This window comes from Lucilia cuprina, chromosome 5, assembly GCF_022045245.1.
Source record: "Lucilia cuprina isolate Lc7/37 chromosome 5, ASM2204524v1, whole genome shotgun sequence".
NCBI lineage: Eukaryota > Metazoa > Arthropoda > Insecta > Diptera > Calliphoridae > Lucilia > Lucilia cuprina.
In genome coordinates this window covers 66236384-66255285 of record NC_060953.1, presented here as the reverse complement: position 1 = coordinate 66255285, position 18902 = coordinate 66236384, and the positions used below count along the sequence as shown (strand labels likewise).

At 31.4% G+C, this 18902-nt stretch overlaps 4 protein-coding genes across 9 annotated transcripts; 2 read left to right on the top strand and 2 right to left on the bottom strand.

The window, feature by feature from the left end:
* The first annotated feature begins 642 nt into the window (after positions 1-642).
* Positions 643-1817, top strand: LOC111676842 (cold shock domain-containing protein CG9705). 4 transcript variants are annotated; one of them, XM_023437831.2, is made up of 4 exons: positions 643-761; positions 858-1018; positions 1090-1212; positions 1433-1817. In XM_023437831.2, exons 2-4 carry the CDS (start codon positions 879-881, stop codon positions 1575-1577), a joined length of 408 nt encoding a protein of 135 aa, XP_023293599.1. In that variant the 5' UTR covers positions 643-761; positions 858-878; the 3' UTR covers positions 1578-1817. The 4 variants fall into 4 exon arrangements, with proteins under 4 accessions (XP_023293599.1, XP_046807239.1, XP_046807238.1 ...); XM_046951283.1 differs by having other exon boundaries at positions 646-761; positions 825-1018; XM_046951282.1 differs by having other exon boundaries at positions 646-800.
* Positions 1818-2368: 551 nt separating this feature from the next.
* On the top strand, positions 2369-5010 carry LOC111676840 (acetyl-coenzyme A transporter 1). The gene is made up of 2 exons (XM_023437828.2): positions 2369-4356; positions 4419-5010. Exons 1-2 carry the CDS (start codon positions 2947-2949, stop codon positions 4608-4610), a joined length of 1602 nt encoding a protein of 533 aa, XP_023293596.1. The 5' UTR covers positions 2369-2946; the 3' UTR covers positions 4611-5010.
* Positions 4994-6850, bottom strand: LOC111676841 (eukaryotic translation initiation factor 3 subunit E). The gene is made up of 3 exons (XM_023437829.2): positions 6620-6850; positions 6112-6504; positions 4994-6053 (listed from the first exon to the last, which is right to left on the bottom strand). The coding sequence occupies exons 1-3, from the start codon at positions 6707-6709 to the stop codon at positions 5229-5231; spliced, it is 1308 nt and encodes a 435-aa protein (XP_023293597.1). The 5' UTR covers positions 6710-6850; the 3' UTR covers positions 4994-5228.
* Positions 6851-11807: 4957 nt separating this feature from the next.
* LOC111676810 (chromosomal serine/threonine-protein kinase JIL-1) lies at positions 11808-18862 on the bottom strand. Of its 3 annotated transcripts, none has more exons than XM_023437795.2 (9): positions 18658-18862; positions 17447-18572; positions 15438-16608; positions 15291-15359; positions 15096-15229; positions 14876-14960; positions 13990-14810; positions 13471-13922; positions 11808-13412 (listed from the first exon to the last, which is right to left on the bottom strand). In XM_023437795.2, exons 3-9 carry the CDS (start codon positions 16432-16434, stop codon positions 11966-11968), a joined length of 4005 nt encoding a protein of 1334 aa, XP_023293563.2. In that variant the 5' UTR covers positions 16435-16608; positions 17447-18572; positions 18658-18862; the 3' UTR covers positions 11808-11965. The 3 variants fall into 3 exon arrangements, with proteins under 3 accessions (XP_023293563.2, XP_046807069.1, XP_023293564.2); XM_046951113.1 differs by having other exon boundaries at positions 18155-18572; XM_023437796.2 differs by having other exon boundaries at positions 18317-18572.
* Between the last annotated feature and the right edge of the window lie 40 nt (positions 18863-18902).

The following is an 18902-nucleotide window of genomic DNA, read 5'->3' as shown; positions in this document are numbered from 1 at the left end:
TTTCACGAACCATAACTTTCAAACAATGCACTAGGAGAAAGTAGGGTTCTATAGTTGAAACGAAAAGTCGACTTTTCGACTTTTTGTATTTAGTTAAAAGTCGACTTTTCGACTTTTTGCATTTAGTTAAAAGTCGACTTTTCGACTTTTTGCATTTAGTTAAAAGTGGACTTTTTGCATTATATGAAAAGTCGACTTTTCGACTATATGTATTTTATAAATAGTCGACTTTTCGACTTTTTAGACTTTTTCCATTTTTTTTTATTTTTTCCGACTTTTCGATTTTTTTTCGACTATTTTCGACTTTTTTCCTTTTTCGACTTTTCGATTTTTTTTACAGACGATAGTCGAGTTATCGACTTTTTTGGAACAAAATAGTCGGCTTTTCGACTTTTTTCGACAAAAAATCGATTGTTCGATTATTCGAAAGTCGATTTATAGAACCATAGGAAGAAGGAAATATATTTAAATTTCTTTATTAACAATTAAAATCTTTCACATAAATTAAAATTATTTTTACATAGATATTTCTAAAAATTCTTATAAATATCCCAAAAAAGTACTCTTTTTTAACAAAGTTACCCTTTAAAAGTAAAAATAAACTTGGGTAACACCGTGACTTTCATATGTAAGTAACGCCACCCTGTGGTAACGCGAAAATTAAATTGCACTGATTTTTGCTAATTAATTTCTATTGAAATTAAAATAATTAAAAACTATCAAAATTTCTAGTTAATTTAACTAAAAGTATTAAATAGCAAGTATATATAAAATTTCGAAATTATAAAACAATAAAAAAAGTAATTATTAAATTTGCAACACAGACCGGCTGACGCCATTTACAATTTTTTCAACAGATTAAAATATAAAGGCGTAACATGTCTGAAACACCAAGTACTCCTGAGAAGCTTACTCCTGGTAAGCCACCAGTATATCGTCGTAGCAGTAGCGGTAGTCCATGCCAAAACTTGCAGCTTCCAAGTCCAATTATAACCAAACGCACAAGAACTGCATCAACGTAAGTAAAAAAATCCCTATTGATATAATTGCAACACTATTCCTTTGCTTAACAAATTGTCTCTTGACTAGATCTGCCCGTGCTATGGAGAATCCCGTTGTCAGTGGTATTGTCAAAACTTTCAGCCAATCTAAGGGTCATGGTTTTATAACTCCTAAAGCGGGTGGGGACGAAGTATTTTGTCACATATCAGAGTAAGTACACAAATTTACAACAAACATACATACATATTTGTATGTACTTAGATACATGTGTCTGCATGTAGACATGTATAAACATTAAATAATTTGTAAACGATAAACAAATTGCGCCTCAAATTTGTGCATTAATTACCTTAATCATACTATCTCTCATTTATTCCTAATTATTTTCCTCCCTTATCTGCCTCTGCCTGTCCTGTCCTGCCCTGCCCAGCATTGAAGGTGAATATGTCCCTATGGCGGGTGATGAAGTCACTTATCGCTTGTGTGCTATACCACCCAAAATGGAAAAATTCCAAGCTGTGCACGTTAAAATTGTTAATTTAACACCCGAGGTCCATCACAAATGGGAAGAATAAATTAAGCAACGTATGTATGTAAATGTTTGATACAAATCAAAACAACAAAGTTCTTGTGTTTTCTTTAAGAATTCAAAAAACTTATTACGAAAATAATGCCTGCCGTTAAAAATTCTAACGTTTAATTAACCAACAACAACAATAATGCCTCGTTTTATTCGCCAGTTGTAAAATATATAAAATTTTAAGAACAATAAAATTAAAGTTTTTCTTTTTAGCATCTTTGTTATTATAACTATATTTTTTTGTAGTTTTTAATCACATCATTAAATGAATAACGCATCCTAATTGTATTATTTAATTTTTAGAGTGGGTTTTTGAGTTGGCAATCAAATACCAATTATTAATCAGATAAGTTTATCTAAAAATAAATCTAATCCCCTTTAATGTTTTTTGATACAAGATTAAACTTTGAAGTGTTGCCACACAGAACAACAGAAAACTTCACTTATCAAAATAAAATACAAAACAAATTTATTTTGAAGTTTCCATAATTTATACGAAATAATTAAACATTTTAATGTTTATTTTTATAAAATAGTAACTCAAAAATACAATTTGAGGATTAATTTAAATTTAATCCCTAATCGTTCACTTAAAGATTGGCCCTTAATCGACTGTTTAATAGAGCTTATTGTAAATTTGAGAAGTACCTTTAAATAATAATTTTTGGTCCTATTAATTTTCACAAATATTTTTTTTTAATTTTTTAAACAAAAAATTTTTTCAAAACATTTGATTTTTTTACATGCAACAACAAAAGTTTTTATTTTTGCAAAAATTGTGATTTTCTAAAATATTTTTTACTGTAGTTATATATTGTCCCCAAAATCTATAAAATATTTTTTATTATATATTAAAATTTATATATGAACTAAAATCTTTGACAAAATACATCACTTCAGTGAACCTCCTTAATATGAAATGTGTCCATAGTTGCACACTTAAGTATTAAAAAAAGTACAGTTTTTCAAACAGGTGATTACAAATGTAAATTTGTATTTATTGTTGTTTTCATCATAAATCTGCGGTTTTATCATTGCTGTCTTTAGAAAAAGAAAAAATATTTAGAACTTTCAAAAATAATCAAATACACTATTATTTTAACAATATTCATCAAGTTTTTTATACAATATTTATTTGTAACGTACAAACGAAGTAACTAACGCAGAAAAAAAAACACAATTACACTGCTGCTTTATTGAAAAAAAAAAAAAAATAAATAAAGTAAAAACCCTCACCTCAAGTACCTGCTTTAATCGCTGCACCAACAACCGCAACGTAAATGATTATTGAAGGAGTGACGTGTCGCTTTTGATTTCGTGCTGTTTTGAATTCGTTAAGCGAGTATCCAGTTATATTCAAAATAATGGACGTTAGACGACGCAAGGAGTCCGATGGGGACAGGAAGAAGCTAGTGCCACCGACGGAGGCCTATCATGAGGAACGTCATGAAAAAACAGATATACGCGGTGACAGGGGCAACATAGCAATTCTACTGTTCCTGTATATTTTACAAGGCATACCTTTGGGTTTGATAGCGGCCATTCCAATGTTGCTGCAGAATCGCGGTGCCAGCTATAAACAACAAGCTGAATTTTCATTTGCCTACTGGCCCTTCAGTCTTAAGCTGTTGTGGGCTCCCATCGTGGATTCGCTCTATGTAAAGAGCTTTGGACGTAGAAAATCTTGGCTTGTGCCCTGTCAGTACTTGATTGGCTTGTTTATGCTATTGTTGTCTATGGTGGTGGATCGTTGGTTGGGAGGTAATGGCCTAGAGCCGAATGTACCATTACTAACAACCCTTTTCTTTTTACTAAATTTTTTGGCCGCCACACAAGATATTGCTGTGGACGGCTGGGCTTTAACCATGCTAAAAAGGTGTAATGTGGGCTATGCCTCTACTTGTAATAGTGTGGGACAAACGGCTGGTTATTTCTTGGGTTATGTGGCTTTTATAGCATTGGAATCGAAAGACTTTTGTAACACTTATTTGCGTACTGTTCCTCGGGATGAAGGCATGGTAACTTTACCAGAATTCTTATGGTTTTGGGGATTATGTTTTCTTGTAGCCACCACGCTTGTGGCCATTTTTAAAAAAGAAAATGATATAAAAGACGATCATGCAGAATCAAGATACAACGAGGAACATGAGCTGAATATTTATGAAAGTTATAAAATTCTTATTGACATGGTGCGCATGCGTCCCATACAAATACTGGCTGGCATTTTATTAACTGTAAAAGTAACTTTTGCTGCCTGCGATGCAGTTACATCACTAAAACTAATAGATGCCGGGGTGCCTAAAGAAAAGCTGGCTTTGTTGGTGGTACCCATAATTCCCTTACAAATTGTATTGCCTCTTGTGGTGAGTCGTTATACCAACGGACCGCGCCCCATGGAAGTTTATGTCAAAGCCATTCCTTACCGTATCTTTTTCGCTTCATTGGCGGCTGTTATTGCTTATTTAACGCCCTATATTATAGCTGGTGGTGAAGTGCCCGTTTACTATTACGTCCTGCTTGTTGTCAATTACGGTATATATCAAATCTTCCTGTATTGTATGTTTGTAGCTGTGATGGCATTTTTTGCCAAGATATCAGATCCTGCCGTAGGTGGCACTTACATGACATTCTTAAACACACTTTCAAATCTTGGCGGTAACTGGGCAAACACTGTGATTTTGTGGCTGGTTGATGTGCTGACTTGGAAGGCCTGCATCAGACCAGACGAAACTGTTGTACAAGACAATATTTGTCTTACAAAGAAACAAAAGGAGGTAAACAGAATATAAAGGTATTTTGAAGTTATAAAATCTACTACTTTTTTGTATTTCCTTAGGAATGTGCCGCAGCTGGTGCCGAGTGTAAAATAGTATTTGATGGCTTTTATATTGAATCAATAGTGTGTTTGGTTTATGGTATTATCTGGTTGATTTGCGTACGAAAGTGGATAAATTACTTGCAGAATCTGCCCACTAGAGACTGGCTGGTGGTAAGCCCTAAAAATTCGCCTGCTGTCAAGTCAAGGTAGCAATTCATTGTATGACATCAAGAGGCTACCAACTGAACGCTAGAAATGTTAAATAATTAGTTGATTATTCCATAGTTTTCTATTGACTACAACACAAATTTTAGTTCATTGTTTTTTAAATTACGTTTTTTTTTTGCTTTGGAAACGTACTTATATAGTACGAATACTTAAAACACGCCAATCCTGATGCCACAGGACATATATCAGTCGTTATATGTTAACATCGTAAGGTGTGTTTGTATATAATGAATATATTATAAGCTTGACCTTCTATTTCCATAGTAATAACATTATTTAGGTTATCGTCTTATTTATTAGTTATTTTTAATATAAATTATGAAAATTGTTTGTAATCAGATTCCGAATAAATGATAGACATTGAATTGTTTTCAGCCTAGAATATGTGGAAGATGTTATTTTATTCAAAAGGCCTTTTGCAATGTACTGGCATTGCATTTTGGGTACGATACAAAAGTTTTTATACAATAAAAAATGTTTTTCTTATTATTTTTGTTTTAATAGATAATTTGGGAATTTTATAAGAATTTGTATATAAAAATACATGTGTTGGGAGCAGAAAGCTTCTTGCAGATTCCGATGAAGTATAGTATGTGTTGTCTAATAATACTTCCACGAATCGGCGGACTCTTGATTTTGTTTTTGCTTACTTTTACGTTCAATTAAACCAGCTAAATGTTCCGATCGCATGGATAGCGAATCGATCTTCTCCACCAACTGTTGGTAAGGACTCAAAGGTTGGGTACCCATAACAACATGACCCAATTTGGAATCAATCTTGGCATTAAGACGAGCATTGCGGATTAGATTGACGATCCAGCATTCGGCTTCGGCGGGGTTCATGTTTAATTTGTCAGCCAACATACTGATGGTGATGCACTGATGAATGCGGCAGAAAGTTTCGAAAATCATAAGACGGGCATCTTCAACGAATTCGTTCAGACAGGCCACAATAAAGAAGTCATTGAGAATGACTGTTTGACATTCGTGGAGCTTTAAACGGGCACCCTCGAAATCAAAGTTCACATACAAACATTCAAGGAATTCAGTGATGGGATCACGGTAAGTATAAGACTCCTGTTGGATGACCTTAATAAGTTCCTTAAGGGCATTGCGGCGAGTGCGATTGATGATGACAGCGACGGCCAAGTAACGCATAATGTGAGGACACATAGTTTGAATGGCATTCAAGTAAGAGGGTTTGTTCAAGAATGTCTCAATGATTAAATCGCGTCCTTTGGGATGATTGAAGAACACTAATACAGACCAGTGGATAAGCCATGTACGTTGTTGCAAGGCCTGCACGGTAGAGAAGTTGGCATTGTCGATGTAATCACGCAAGCGAGTCAAATCCTCTAAAGCTGTATTCCAGTTTAAAGTTAAGATCTCGGCAGCCAATTTGCCCCACAAGACATTCAAGTAGTTCTAAAAAATAAAAAAACAGCTTATACATAATTTTACACTGTATTAACTCGTATTTTACCTTATCATTGGGAGACATAACAATCAAGCAGAAATACAAATAGGAGGTCGATTCCTGGTAATTACCACATTCATACAAGTATTTGGCCAATTTGTAAGCACTCTCCAAATGTTCCACCTTAAAATTATAGTCCTTTTGCAAAGCATTGACGAAAGTCTTGGAATCTTTCATGCTTTCACCATTTTTCAATATGTCTGTCGCTTTCATAATGGGAGCTACTTCATTTTGCAACTGTTTTAAGGTGGCCAAAACTTCAGCCTTACGTTGCACCAACTCCTCGGGCATTTCTTGGCTTAAGCCTAAACGCTTGCGGGTATCCATAGTGTAATCAATCATGTTGGTTTTGTTAACTGTCTCCAAAATATACTCCAACAACTCCTTTTGATCGTAAATCTATAAATAAAATCATATTTTATTAGTCATTCCGCTCCTTTATTATTCTTCTGCATAGTTTGTGTAAAAACAAAATGCTGCTTGTCTCGACGTCTGTCGATGCCTGAAAACTAACCTCTTTGCCACACAAGAATTCCAAAAGGGGGAAAGTCAAATGCCTGTCCAAAAACTGGCAATTAGTTCTAGTTAAATCGAATTGCGCCATATTGTCAGTATCTTTTCACTACTTTTTAATCAATTTATTATGCTTTTGAAATAATTATTTTAATAAAAATAACGTGCTGGCACGAATTTACACAAAAATTCACAAACGTCGCTAATTTAGCGAACAGAGAAAAAGACAGTATAATCAGAGTCCTGCGCTGACAAATATTAACGTCGGCGGCGGCTGACACCAAAAATGTCGCCGTCAATTTAAATTCGACTGTAAGCCAATAATGTTTTCAACTACGTTTATTTTATACATTTTCAACGGTTTTAAATAAAAACGGAAAACGAGAGATTAAAATTTGTAATTTTGGAAGCAAATATTCTAAACATCGCGATTGTCTGCCAGTGTAGGAAATTTTTGTTAATTCGTTAATATTATTTTATGTGTTTCTCCCGTTTTACAACTCATTTTCATGCGATTTATTTTTAAATTCACGATTTTTATTTCAACTCTTCATTTCCTTCACTGAAAAACGAAAAAGTTCCTTCTCATAAATTGTCATTCACTCCGGTCTCTAGGTTTAATATAATAGAAAGCTCAAACTTTTATTGAGAAACTTTTTATTAATTCTCTTTTGAAATTTTCTTAATGTCCACACTAGGGTTCTATAGTTAAAACAAAAAGGTTGACTTTTTTCGACCTATTTCGACTTTTTTTTAAGATTTTTTGACTTTTTCCACTTTTTTAAAATTTAAGACCATTTTTGACTTTTTTTTACTATTTTCGAGTTTTTCCGACTTTTCGACTTTTTACGGCATTTTTCGACTTTTTGACTATTTTCCTACTTTTTCGAGTTTTCCCGACTATTTTTGAGTTTTTTTCACCTTTTTAAAATTTTTGACTATTTTTGACTTTGTTTTCGACTTTTATTTACAAAGTCGACTTTCGAGCCGGTCCACACTAGGAAACTTTTGATTTTGAGTGAGAGAAAAAGAGAAAATATATCATTCATCTCTCTCGCTCTATACAATGTCGACATGGCTAAAAAATAACAAAATTGTTTCGTTTTATATAACAATCACCCATATTCTGCATTTCGATTACGTTTACGCATTCAGTTACGCAATTCCATTTCGTTTCAATGCTTTACGATTGTGTGTATTCTGCATTTCGATCGTAATTACATTTTTGTAAGTTGTTATTTATGTGGCGGAGTGTCGAATCGAAATTCAGAATACCAAAGTTGCCAAACGGAGAAAATTTCGATTAAAATTGAAATGCAGAATAGAGGCCAATGTTTATTCATAAGGAAGCGTCACTTTCTGATAATGATTTGATGGTGGGTATATGTATAAGAATCGGCACAGTGAAATAAGCAAATAATAAGCAAAGTTGAAATTGTATGTATTTTGCTGTTTGCTGATTTTAAATAGCGATCTTCTACTACTAAAAACTAACATAAACAGACATACGGATACCGCTACCTATAATGTTCCAGAATTTTGTCGGTCGGAAACTGATATTGTAGAAATTACAAACGAAATGGCAAACTTATATGTATATACCCTTCTTGTGAAGGTGAAGCTTATATGTTCTCTTAGCTTGGTTAGAATTAGTTCCGCGGTTTATTAAGAACTAGTTCCAAAACCGATGATTGCCGACTACCTAATGCTTTCTCAGAACCAATAAGTAGCGATTTCGAACCAAAACCATGGATCTTAATTCCCAACTAATTTTTCCTGGAATATTATTATTATAAATCTACTAAAACTCACCTGTAAACAAAGCAACATTGGATGCCATTGTTTGAATTGTTGCTCTTTATATGTACATATATGGTTTGAATGCCCTAGTATTAACTGAATCGAATCTTTTTAAGAAATAGTTTTTTTAAATAAACTCATTTTTAATATAATATATATATTTATTTTTATTTATAACAAAATACATGTTTAATTGTTCTTACAGGGATATATGTATGTGTGTGTGTGTTAAATTGTCTATTACTAAACCTTAAGTTATAAAAACTAAATTATATTAAATTGTTTTTATTTCATTTTTGTTTTTTTTTCTTCTTTTTTTTACTTCTTCCACTACAGAGTTGAGAATAGCTCAAGTTAAATATAACCTAACAAATGTATTAACTAATTACCTATAGTTTAAGATTTGCTATAACAGTTTTATGAAAAAATTAATAAGATAAAAATAAAAAGTAATAATTAAATAAAAGAAATTGTTACCTTAACGATTGCTTTTATATATGTATGTATATTACAAAACTTTTTCAGCAGCAGCTGATCTATGTATACAATTAGTAATAAAAAGACTTGCGTTTTTTTTTAATTTCTTTTTTTTTCTTTCTTTTTTTTTTTTGTTTGTTGTAGTTTACAGGAGAAGGAGGAACGTAATGTGTTAAAAGTTTGTTTATCTTTGGATTAAGGATGTATACAAACAATATAAAGTATGAATATATTTATACTTTAAAATTTAACGTTCCCTTTAAGAGGCAAGCCTATTTACAAATATGTATGTATGTATATATGTATGTTTGTTTGTAGGTTTGTAAGTTATGTTTTGAATATTTACTTGTTATTCAAAGTTTTGTTTTTAAGTTTTCCTTTTTGTTTTACATCTTCTTAAATTATTTACTTATTAATGTTGGTTTATTGGTTCTTAAATTCAATAATTCTTAAAATTTGGTTTATTTTTATTATTATGATTATAATTATTATTTATGTATTTTATTTGTAAATATGTATGATGTTCTTCTTTTTTATCATTTTGATTTTATTTATTTAATTACAAGTGTCATTAGAATTTGTTGTTCTTTTTTGTTTTTTTGTTAATTTTGCATTTGTCTTGGGAGTTAAGGCATCTTTTTCAAAGGCATCTGATCTGTATTATATATTTCAAGTATAATTAAATGATTTTATACAAATATCCAAACCAAGGTATATTTATTTAAAACAAAATTGTTAAACGAAAATCTTGCGGATATGTTTTTATATGTTTGTGCTTAAATAAATTTAATTTCTTTTTACACTGGTTTAGTTTTTATACAAAATCTAATGAATGCTGATTGTGTGTGTGTGTGTTGATCTTAAAACATTAAAGGGTTTCAAGTTAAAGTTTTAAGAAAAATTTAAAGAATTTTGTTAAAAATTAAAAACTTTTACTTTCTTTTGAAAACAATAGCTAATTAATGTAATGCTTGGCATACACTGTACAACATTGTTTATATTTTTTTTATAAATTATAAATTATATATTTTTATTTTATTTTTTAGTTTTTTTTGTTAACGAAATCTTAACGATGCCAGAGATAAAGTGTGTTTTTAATAAAAATGCACGATGTTTGTAGAAAATTACAAAACAAAATTCAAATTTATAAAATACTTAAAAGCTAAAAAATAACTAATACTAAAGAAAAATTATAAACAAAAAAAAAAATTGTCAAAAATAATTATGATGCAGGTGTGTGTTTGGGGAAATATTTCCATTTCATTTTTCTTTCTTTTTTTGGTGTATTGAGGCATTAAATTAAATATATTATAATTATGGTAAAATCAACGCTGTTTTTGGGATGTTAGTGAATAACTTAGGGTTAATACATATTACCCAAATCCTATATATGTATATGTATATATATTTTAAAATATAATTCTATATATAATTTAAAATATACAGATTTGCTTAATAATTACAATTTTGTTCTAATGAAATTTTGCTAACTAAATATCAAGTTCAAGTTATAAAAAACAGTTTTATATTATTTTCCATTGACAACCAAGTATTAGCAGGTAATTAAAAAGTTCCAAACCTTAGTTTTTTTTTTTTAAATAAATAAACTACATGTCATGTAAATTTGTAACTTAAAAACAAAAATATATATAGTTTTTAGGATATGTATGAATGGGGGGGTTTGGTTTCAAAAAAAAAAAAAAAAAGAAATCTTTAAATAAACTTATTCAATTCATCTGTATTGAAATAATTAAAAGAATATGTTTTGAAATAAATTTTCTATAATTTAGTAAAAAGAAATGTGTGTTGCATTCATTCAAATTGTATTTTAAACGCTCAAGTTTAGTTGGGTCAGTGTATTTGGCCTGTAAAAGTACTTTTTATCAATAACTTATATTTTCAAAATGTACTATCTTTAAAAAGTACCATTTCATACTCTTTAAAATAGTAGTAGTAGAAAATAGTAAAATATTAGTTTGTTTAAACAACTAAAATTTCAAAAAAAAAAGTACTTTTTAAAAAAGTACGATACTCAAAATTAGACACGAACCGGATGATATACGTCGGAAACTATAAACTTAATGGAGAAAAACTGACAAATTTGACATTGTTTGATTAGTAAAAGTATTTTAAAATATTTTTTGAAAAATGTACTTTTTAAAACTTTGAAATCCTTTTGAAAGGAAACAGGATCACGAAATAAAACAATAAAAACGAAAATTTTTCTCCTTAAATTTATAGCAACAGACGTATGTCATACGGTTCTTGTCTAACAATTTTTTTCTCTTTTTGTCGGACTGTGTAATTTGAAAGATAGTACTTTTTAAAAAATGTACCATTTTCAAAGAAGTTACTTTTTTAACTAGTACGTTCTCAAAAGTACTTTATATAAATAGTAGTATATACATATTAAGTACTTTATATATTGCAATGTAAACCACAAAACATGTTTAAAGTAAATAGATTATGACATCTTGCAGCATATTTATAATGGAACAGGATAAGCCGATCATTATCCGATTGTCGGTTCTACGTAACGGAATGAGCTGAAATTTTCGGCCAAGGGCTGTCAATCCCAGCAACCACTACACAATTACAAAACCCTTTCAGCGTTATAAACTAAATAAAAGTAGATTTTTTTTGTAAAATTTTATATTCTGCTCGCTCAGAATCACCGGCACACAACAGCACACATTTCGTCTCAACTTGGTCTTGGTTTTAAGAAAAATTAATGATATTTATTGCAAGTTTGGTTTTTATAAATTATTAATCTTGGTTTTTTTTTAATGCACTTGTTATAAGAACTTGAACATATCTACTAGATGCCAAAACAATAATAAAAAGAAAATAAAAATAATAATAACAAATTTAATTAACAATTATGGGAAAACAAACCATCATTAGTTAGTTGAAAAAAAAAAAAATAAAAATAATAATAAATGAAAACTAATTAAAATTACACATTCAGCAGAGAACCGTCAATTGTAAGAAAAGTTTAAATTGAAACTAAAAACAGCCAAATGTAAGTAGGACTGTCCGGATATTTTATGAAATATATATTATACAGCAATCATTCAAAAACATAACGGGCCCGTTGGGCACGAGCTAAACGACTGGGTTGTTTACGACATGCTAGTGAAACCTCCCTGGTTGTTGCTGTTGTTGTTACTTGTGGCATGGGCGGCGTTGTTATTTGTTGTTTTCTTGTTGAAGTTTTATTTTTATTAGATTTAATTTCCTCACTATTATCTTCCAGTGTCCGATTATAGACTCTTCGATCGAAATTAAAGTATTTTAAAGACATTTGTGTACTGTGCAGTATTGTACAGAACATACGCCAACTACTCTTGGTTTTCAAAGCCAAACGTTTGCGTTCCTGTTCATCGAAACCAGAAAACTCTTCAGGCGTCCATACATCGGGCACACATTCTTTATTGATAATTGCACTTCGGGTTTTACGTGGGGTGGATGATAATGTTTCTTTCTGTTGTTGTTGTTGGGATCTTGGAGGAGATCTATTTTTGTTATTGGCTAGTAAGGGTTTAGTGATCTTGTTAAGATTTGTTTCTCTGCGCATTGAACGCCGCGTTATTGGCGGTGGCGCACTTGTGACATTTTGTTTAGTTTGTCTGCTACGTGCCACACTAGTTCGGCCGATAATTTGTCTGACTTTGTCGAAAATAATAAATTTACTTACGTCTAGTAGCCAACTTGTTATGGGTGGCATATTTTCATCGAAACCTTGGAAATCATCCAAATCCGTTAGACTTTCAGGAGGACAGCCATTTACAGTTAATTCTTCATCACGTATGACATGTATATCTGCCGAAGAAACTTCATCAGTTTCCATTGCTGTTAAACTATTTTCATCAGAAGATTTGCTTTGGCCTAAACCACTTGTAACATCACCTTCTGATTGCAAACTTTGCTGTCTTAAGTCAACTTCTTCGAGATCTTCAAGTATATGCTTCTCCTCTTCCTCCTCTTCAGTTCTAGAACAGGTGTCAATAGCGACCTCTTCCTCCTGTTCCTCTTCCTCTTTAATGTTGGATTCCGTTATATCCGTTCTTGTATTACGAATGTCATCTGTGTTATAAAGATCACATTCGTAACTTTCAGTTGCTATCGGTAGCAATGCCTTTTGTTTAATGGTTACATCGAACCAAGGATGTTGTAGTATTTGAAGAAGTGTTAAGCGTTTCTTTACATCCTTTTCCATACAGCCTTGTAGTAAATGTTTTAATTCTTCCGAGGCCTGTTGCCAACGCTCAGACTCGGTGTACATGGCCTCGTTTAGAATACGTTGCTTTAGCATTTCGTAGCTTACCTGGCGATCCCCTCGGCCCTGCCGAAAGGGTGAATGACCCATATACATGGTAAACAAAGTAGCACCTAAACACCAAATATCCAAAGACTCTGTATATGTGGCATAATCGGGGTTTTGTAGCATTTCTGGCGGAGCATAGTCAATTGTAAAGCGAGGCTTATCATGCCAACTCTTAACATTGCCGTGATAACTAAAAGCATATAATAATTGAAATATAAATGTAATTAAGAATATAAAGAAGCTTTTACCATGCTGCTCCAAAATCCACCAGTTTAATCATATCGTCTACGGTAAGTATAATGTTTTCTGGTTTAACATCTCCATGTATGAATTTCTTCTCATGAATATAATGTACAGCCTGCACCAATTTATTAAATATGTCACTGCACAACAGCTCATCAAGTCCACATTCGGATTGCATTATTTGATTAGAAAGTTCACATCCTTCTACGAATTCCTGAATAATCCATATGTCTGAATCTTTACGATAAACAGCAAAGAATTGTGCAATTGAGGGATGTTCATCTTGAGCGCAAGCTATTAGGGCATCAACTTCAGCAGGGCGATAATTAGTTTCGGGTATAACTTTGATAGCAAAAATTCTATCATCCATTTCATCCACGCCTAAATAACAATTACCAAAAGCACCATTGCCACATAATTGTTTTAGTTGTATATTATCAGGAGCAGGAGTTGGTGACTGTGTTAGAAAAAAAAAAACATCCATTTACCATTTATTTGCATAATAGTTAAAAAAAATAACTTACCAAAACTGGCTCACTACAATATTCCTCAAAGAATTCGGGAATTCTTTCTCTTTCCAAAAGCTTTTTACGATGTTGTGGTGCCACATAAGAATAACCACGAAATAGTCTATGAGTATTTACAGGCACTGGAGCCGGCGAATCTATTACTGGCTGTTTAGTGAATTCTTCACTAAAGTTTTGAGTATCGTCTTCGCTGTCCAATGTCGGTTTAAATGGTGCTTTTCGGCGTTTACTTTTCAACTCATTCCAATTAATGCCGCGGAAAAATGGATGATTTTTTATTTCTGCTGCATTGCGGCTATTGCCACCTAAACGTTTTTTCGGATCTTTATGCAACATTTTCAATATAAAATCTTTAACATTTTCCCCTAGTGTGGGCGGCAGCACAGGATCTACTTTTTGTATACGACGAGAAATGTCGCTTTGAGAATTCTGCTGCTCCACAACAGTAAAGGGCGAAGCACCCGTTAAAAGTTCATATGTTAGTACACCCACTGACCACCAGTCTACAGCTAAATCATGACCATTTGGCCCAGCTCTTATAATCTCGGGTGCCATATACTCTAGGGTACCACAAAAACTATGAGCTCGATGATCCGAGTCAGGTGCAAAGATTTTCGAAAGACCAAAATCGGCCAGAACAATATGACCTTGACCATCCAGTAATATATTTTCTAATTTAATATCCCGATAGATAATGCCAAGTTTATGTAAATGTTCAAGAGCTAAAACGACCTCAGCGATATAAACACGAACTGTCGATTCTGAAAAATGCTCTGCCTTATATAGATGTGTAAAAAGCTCACCACCACTGACATAATCTGTAAGTTTATTAGTTTTAAAGAACTTTTTGTGAAATAGTGTTTAAAAAGTGGAGTTTACTAACCTAAAACTAAATATAGCTTTGAATCCGTTTGAAATGCATAATGTAATCCAACAAGAAATGGACTTTGCTGTATAGCCTCAAGTACCTAGAAAACAAAAGATTATAATGAATGGTTAAAAATAAATTTTGGGTTTTAGTGTTGTTGTTTTAATATCAAATCTATCTAGTTTTAATGTCAAACTAGATTTTAGAATTTTTTCGTTTTATAATCTTAACTCACCTGTCTTTCTGTGGTTGTATGTTCGGCAGTCTTTTTCTTTTGAACTACGGTGTCTTTTTTCAAAACTTTCATAGCATATAATTGGTCATTATCGTCACCACCATTTTTACGCACAAGAAAAACTTTGCCATAAGCTGTAAATTAATGTTATTATATGAAAAAAATCTTCAAATCATATACTTGCAGGTTACTTACCTCCTGTACCCAAAACTCGTATAAGTTCGAAGTGCGATAGGTTAACTTTTTCATCATCACCAACAATGCCTAATTGTTAATTAATTTAAATTTAAAGAAAAATAATTGTAAAATTTTTTATAAATCTTTTTTTTTCAATAAACTTACAACTTGTATGAACTTGTGTGACATCTTCTATTTCACGTTGTAAACGTTCGAGATCGGCATTGGGATTACTATTTGACTCATTATCAGCGGTTGTTTCCTTTTGTTTAACTTCCTTATTGCTGCTAGTAGTATGGTTGTTGTTATTATTGTTATATGTTTGTATTTTTGAGCTGGATGCCTGTTGTTCGTGAAAATTTTGTATAGAATGATTGCTATTACTGCTGCTACCACTGACCACATATGTGGGTACACATTTTATGGAGTTACTGGCTCTACCGTTTTTAATTTTTGCCTTTGTTTTACTAACTAAAGATGTAGCTGCTTCAGCTTCCTCTTCGCTATCGCTGTCAGGAACTTCAACAATTTCATTCATATCAACTGTGGTTGTATTCTTTACCAAATCATTTGCATGATGATTCTTTTCCATAGATATTCCATAGTTATTATTATTATTGTTATTATTATGGGAGTAGTCATTGTAATTTGTAGCATTTAGACACAATTTGGTATTAATACCAGCAACATTTTTAAGTTTTGCTTCTTTGTTTATGTTGCTTGTGGTATTATTGTTATTGTTGCTTTTAATGGTATTACTTTTTTTCGAGCAAAGATTCTGTGTGTGATATGTTGTTGTCGTCGCCGTTTTAACTGCACCATTACTGTTAACTTCAGGAACGTTGCGACTCTTTTTAGTCATACCAAGACCACCATATGACGCTGTTGATGAGGACGTATTTTTCTTTTTGTTTCCAGTCATATTTGGATGCGTCACTTGAGATTTATACTTTTTATCACTGCCATATAATGCTTCATTGGACATTTGTCTTGGACGTTTTCCTGAGCCTCCGCTATTTGCGTTATAGTTATAACAATCTTCTGGTACATCTTCATAATAGCCACTTTCGTGTTCCATTTGACGTCGGGTGGACATTTTTCCGTAAGCTCCACCGCCAGCGTTACTGGTTGAATTTTTATTTTTGTTTTGATACCGATTCATTGCATTTAGCAATGTAGACACTTAGTGAAGTAAAAATTTGTGTTTCAATTTCAATTACCCTCTTAGAACAAGGTAAGTCAAATTATTTGTTTTAAAAAGAATTTTAACGTAATTTTCTACGTTTTAAATTTGGAAATTGTTTGATACTTGATGATCAAGTTGTTGAGAATGAATCTGGAAATATTTAAATTGTTTTACAAGAATGATAAAAGTCGGCGGGATAAAACTAATCGGAATAAAAATAGAATTTTGTAAACAAAATAATGTGGATTTTAAAGAAATAAGCTTTAGAATCTCAAGAAAAAAGAATGGATTCATGACTGTTTGTAAAACCATGGCTTAGAAAACGCATTTTGTAATATTGTCAATGGAAGTTTTAAAATCAGCACCTATCTAATGCATCGCCAAACTACATTTGTAAAAGATAACTTAGTGACCCTCCCCCCACAAATTTTCTAATCAGCATGTAAACACTATCCTCATAATACCCCCCACAAACAACTACACTGAACCTTTGGACTTATTTAGTAGAAACAGCAGAATATCACGGTCATTACTTCCAATGCAGAATTGCAAGTACATACATATGTATGTATATAGACAAATACTGGATTAAACTCCCCGCCAAAAACAAACTTTACAAATATACCTACATTTCTTAAAAGAAAAACTATCAAACTTTATTAATTTTTGCTTTACATTGAATCAAGCAATAACTCATTCTTCCAAATAATAAATGAAATCTTTAATAATGATACGAAAGTTGAAAAAGTGAAAGTTTTAATATACATATACATCTTTTAGTTCTCGTAAGTATAAGCAAAATAAACATGAAATGATGATGTTGTACTTTAAAGAAATAAATATTTTCAAAAAAAATCATAAAAAAGTTGTAACCAAGTGTGGAATTAATATAATAAAGGCACGTACGCACACACATATAAATGGAAAATTTGCTCTAAATAAAAACAAAGAACTTGAGGGAGTTTTAACAGCAATTTTTTAAACTTACCTTTTTGTTAAAAGGATTTATTTTAGGATATGTTAACTATATGTACATATATGTATTTATTTGGTGTTCAGTTCACCAACACCAGAAAACATTTGCAATGAAATTTTTTATCTTATTTATATATACACCACACCACATAAAGATTAGTATAGTAGGTATACAACAAAATGGACTGACACACTGGCTACAAGGTGAAACCCGCATACATATGACAGTCAGTCACAAGAGAGTGTTTTCACAAATAAAAAAAATATGTTAAACAATTTACAAATGTATTGTTGTTTTAATTATATGTAATTCACTTATTTTTGGTAATTTTTTAAATAATTTTGATAGTTTTTGTTTTTCTTTTCTGATAATATAACACGCGTTTTCATTTTGTTCATAATATTTTCCGATTCCCCCTGCTGTTGCTGCTGCTGCTGATCTGTTGTCGTGTCAAATAAACACACGCACACACATACTTCTACTCATTCAATAACTCACACACGAATGCAATATTTATTTGACTTTTCGAAAGTTTGCTTTGGTAATCATATTCGTATGTAATGACAGCTAGCTACATTTAATAATGCAATGCACTACAAAGAATTATTTTCTTTCCTTTATTTTTTTCTCTATATACACTATATTACTGCATTCGTAGTATTTTGTGGGTTAATAAGATGAGTTAAATTGAATACTGACTAAATATAAAGTGGTGTTTACCATGGATTTATTTTTTTGTATTTTTATTTCTATTCTGCTGCTTCCAATAATGAAATTTATATTTATTCAAGTTCCTTTCGTATATACATTTTCACAATTTAAAAAAAAGAACACATTGTTAACAAATAAAAGTAATTGCTTTTGCAGGTATTTCATTCTTACAATAATTCAAATTGTGCTTTTTTCCATTGAATAGCTGTTATTGGTACCACTATTTTATATTGTTTGTTGTTTTTTCTATTAAATAATAGTATTTTTAATAGTTTTGTAATATTTTCACTCAATTTAAAGACGACGGCCACGAATTATTATACTTCCCGACTGCGTAGATATTTTTAAAATGCCAAAATGGACGATTATTAGTTGACATGGTTGCCAGATTTTTTGAATAAAAATCGTCGAAACTTTAAAAAAAAACCTTTGGGAAGATATTAAAAATCACAAAAATATTTTTTAAATTTAAATATTCATATGAAGTGAGTACTTCTTGCAAAATTACTTACATTTTTTATAAAAAATAGCTAATTTTTCGTAATCTGCTTAAGCGGCTTTGTTGTTAAATTTAACCATATGTATTAATTTGTAAATATGGCAACATTATAGTCTTGAATGACTGATAAAAACATCAAAGCCTGACTATATAAAAACGGCGTTAAAAAATATTTTTTTCAAGGCAAATTATTAAAGGATGACAGCAGGTTCAAATTAATTAATTTTCAGAGTTTGGGAATTGCCTGTGTTTACTAAA

What these genes read in the sequence shown, in the direction of transcription:
- LOC111676842 (XM_023437831.2), top strand. Translation starts at nt 879, where the DNA reads ATGTCTGAAACACCAAGTACTCCTGAGAAGCTTACTCCTGGTAAGCCA. An exon ending in CGCACAAGAACTGCATCAAC is followed by an intron (nt 1,019 to 1,089) that starts GTAAGTAAAAAA and finishes TCTCTTGACTAG; the next exon opens with ATCTGCCCGTGCTATGGAGA. An exon ending in GTATTTTGTCACATATCAGA is followed by an intron (nt 1,213 to 1,432) that starts GTAAGTACACAA and finishes TGCCCTGCCCAG; the next exon opens with CATTGAAGGTGAATATGTCC.
- LOC111676840 (XM_023437828.2), top strand. Translation starts at nt 2,947, where the DNA reads ATGGACGTTAGACGACGCAAGGAGTCCGATGGGGACAGGAAGAAGCTA. An exon ending in TTACAAAGAAACAAAAGGAG is followed by an intron (nt 4,357 to 4,418) that starts GTAAACAGAATA and finishes GTATTTCCTTAG; the next exon opens with GAATGTGCCGCAGCTGGTGC.
- LOC111676841 (XM_023437829.2), bottom strand. Translation starts at nt 6,709, where the DNA reads ATGGCGCAATTCGATTTAACTAGAACTAATTGCCAGTTTTTGGACAGG. An exon ending in AATTCTTGTGTGGCAAAGAG is followed by an intron (nt 6,505 to 6,619) that starts GTTAGTTTTCAG and finishes TTTTATTTATAG; the next exon opens with ATTTACGATCAAAAGGAGTT. An exon ending in TTATGTCTCCCAATGATAAG is followed by an intron (nt 6,054 to 6,111) that starts GTAAAATACGAG and finishes TTTATTTTTTAG; the next exon opens with AACTACTTGAATGTCTTGTG.
- LOC111676810 (XM_023437795.2), bottom strand. Translation starts at nt 16,434, where the DNA reads ATGAATCGGTATCAAAACAAAAATAAAAATTCAACCAGTAACGCTGGC. An exon ending in AAAGCTATATTTAGTTTTAG is followed by an intron (nt 14,811 to 14,875) that starts GTTAGTAAACTC and finishes ATAAACTTACAG; the next exon opens with ATTATGTCAGTGGTGGTGAG. An exon ending in GTGGATTTTGGAGCAGCATG is followed by an intron (nt 13,413 to 13,470) that starts GTAAAAGCTTCT and finishes ATATGCTTTTAG; the next exon opens with TTATCACGGCAATGTTAAGA.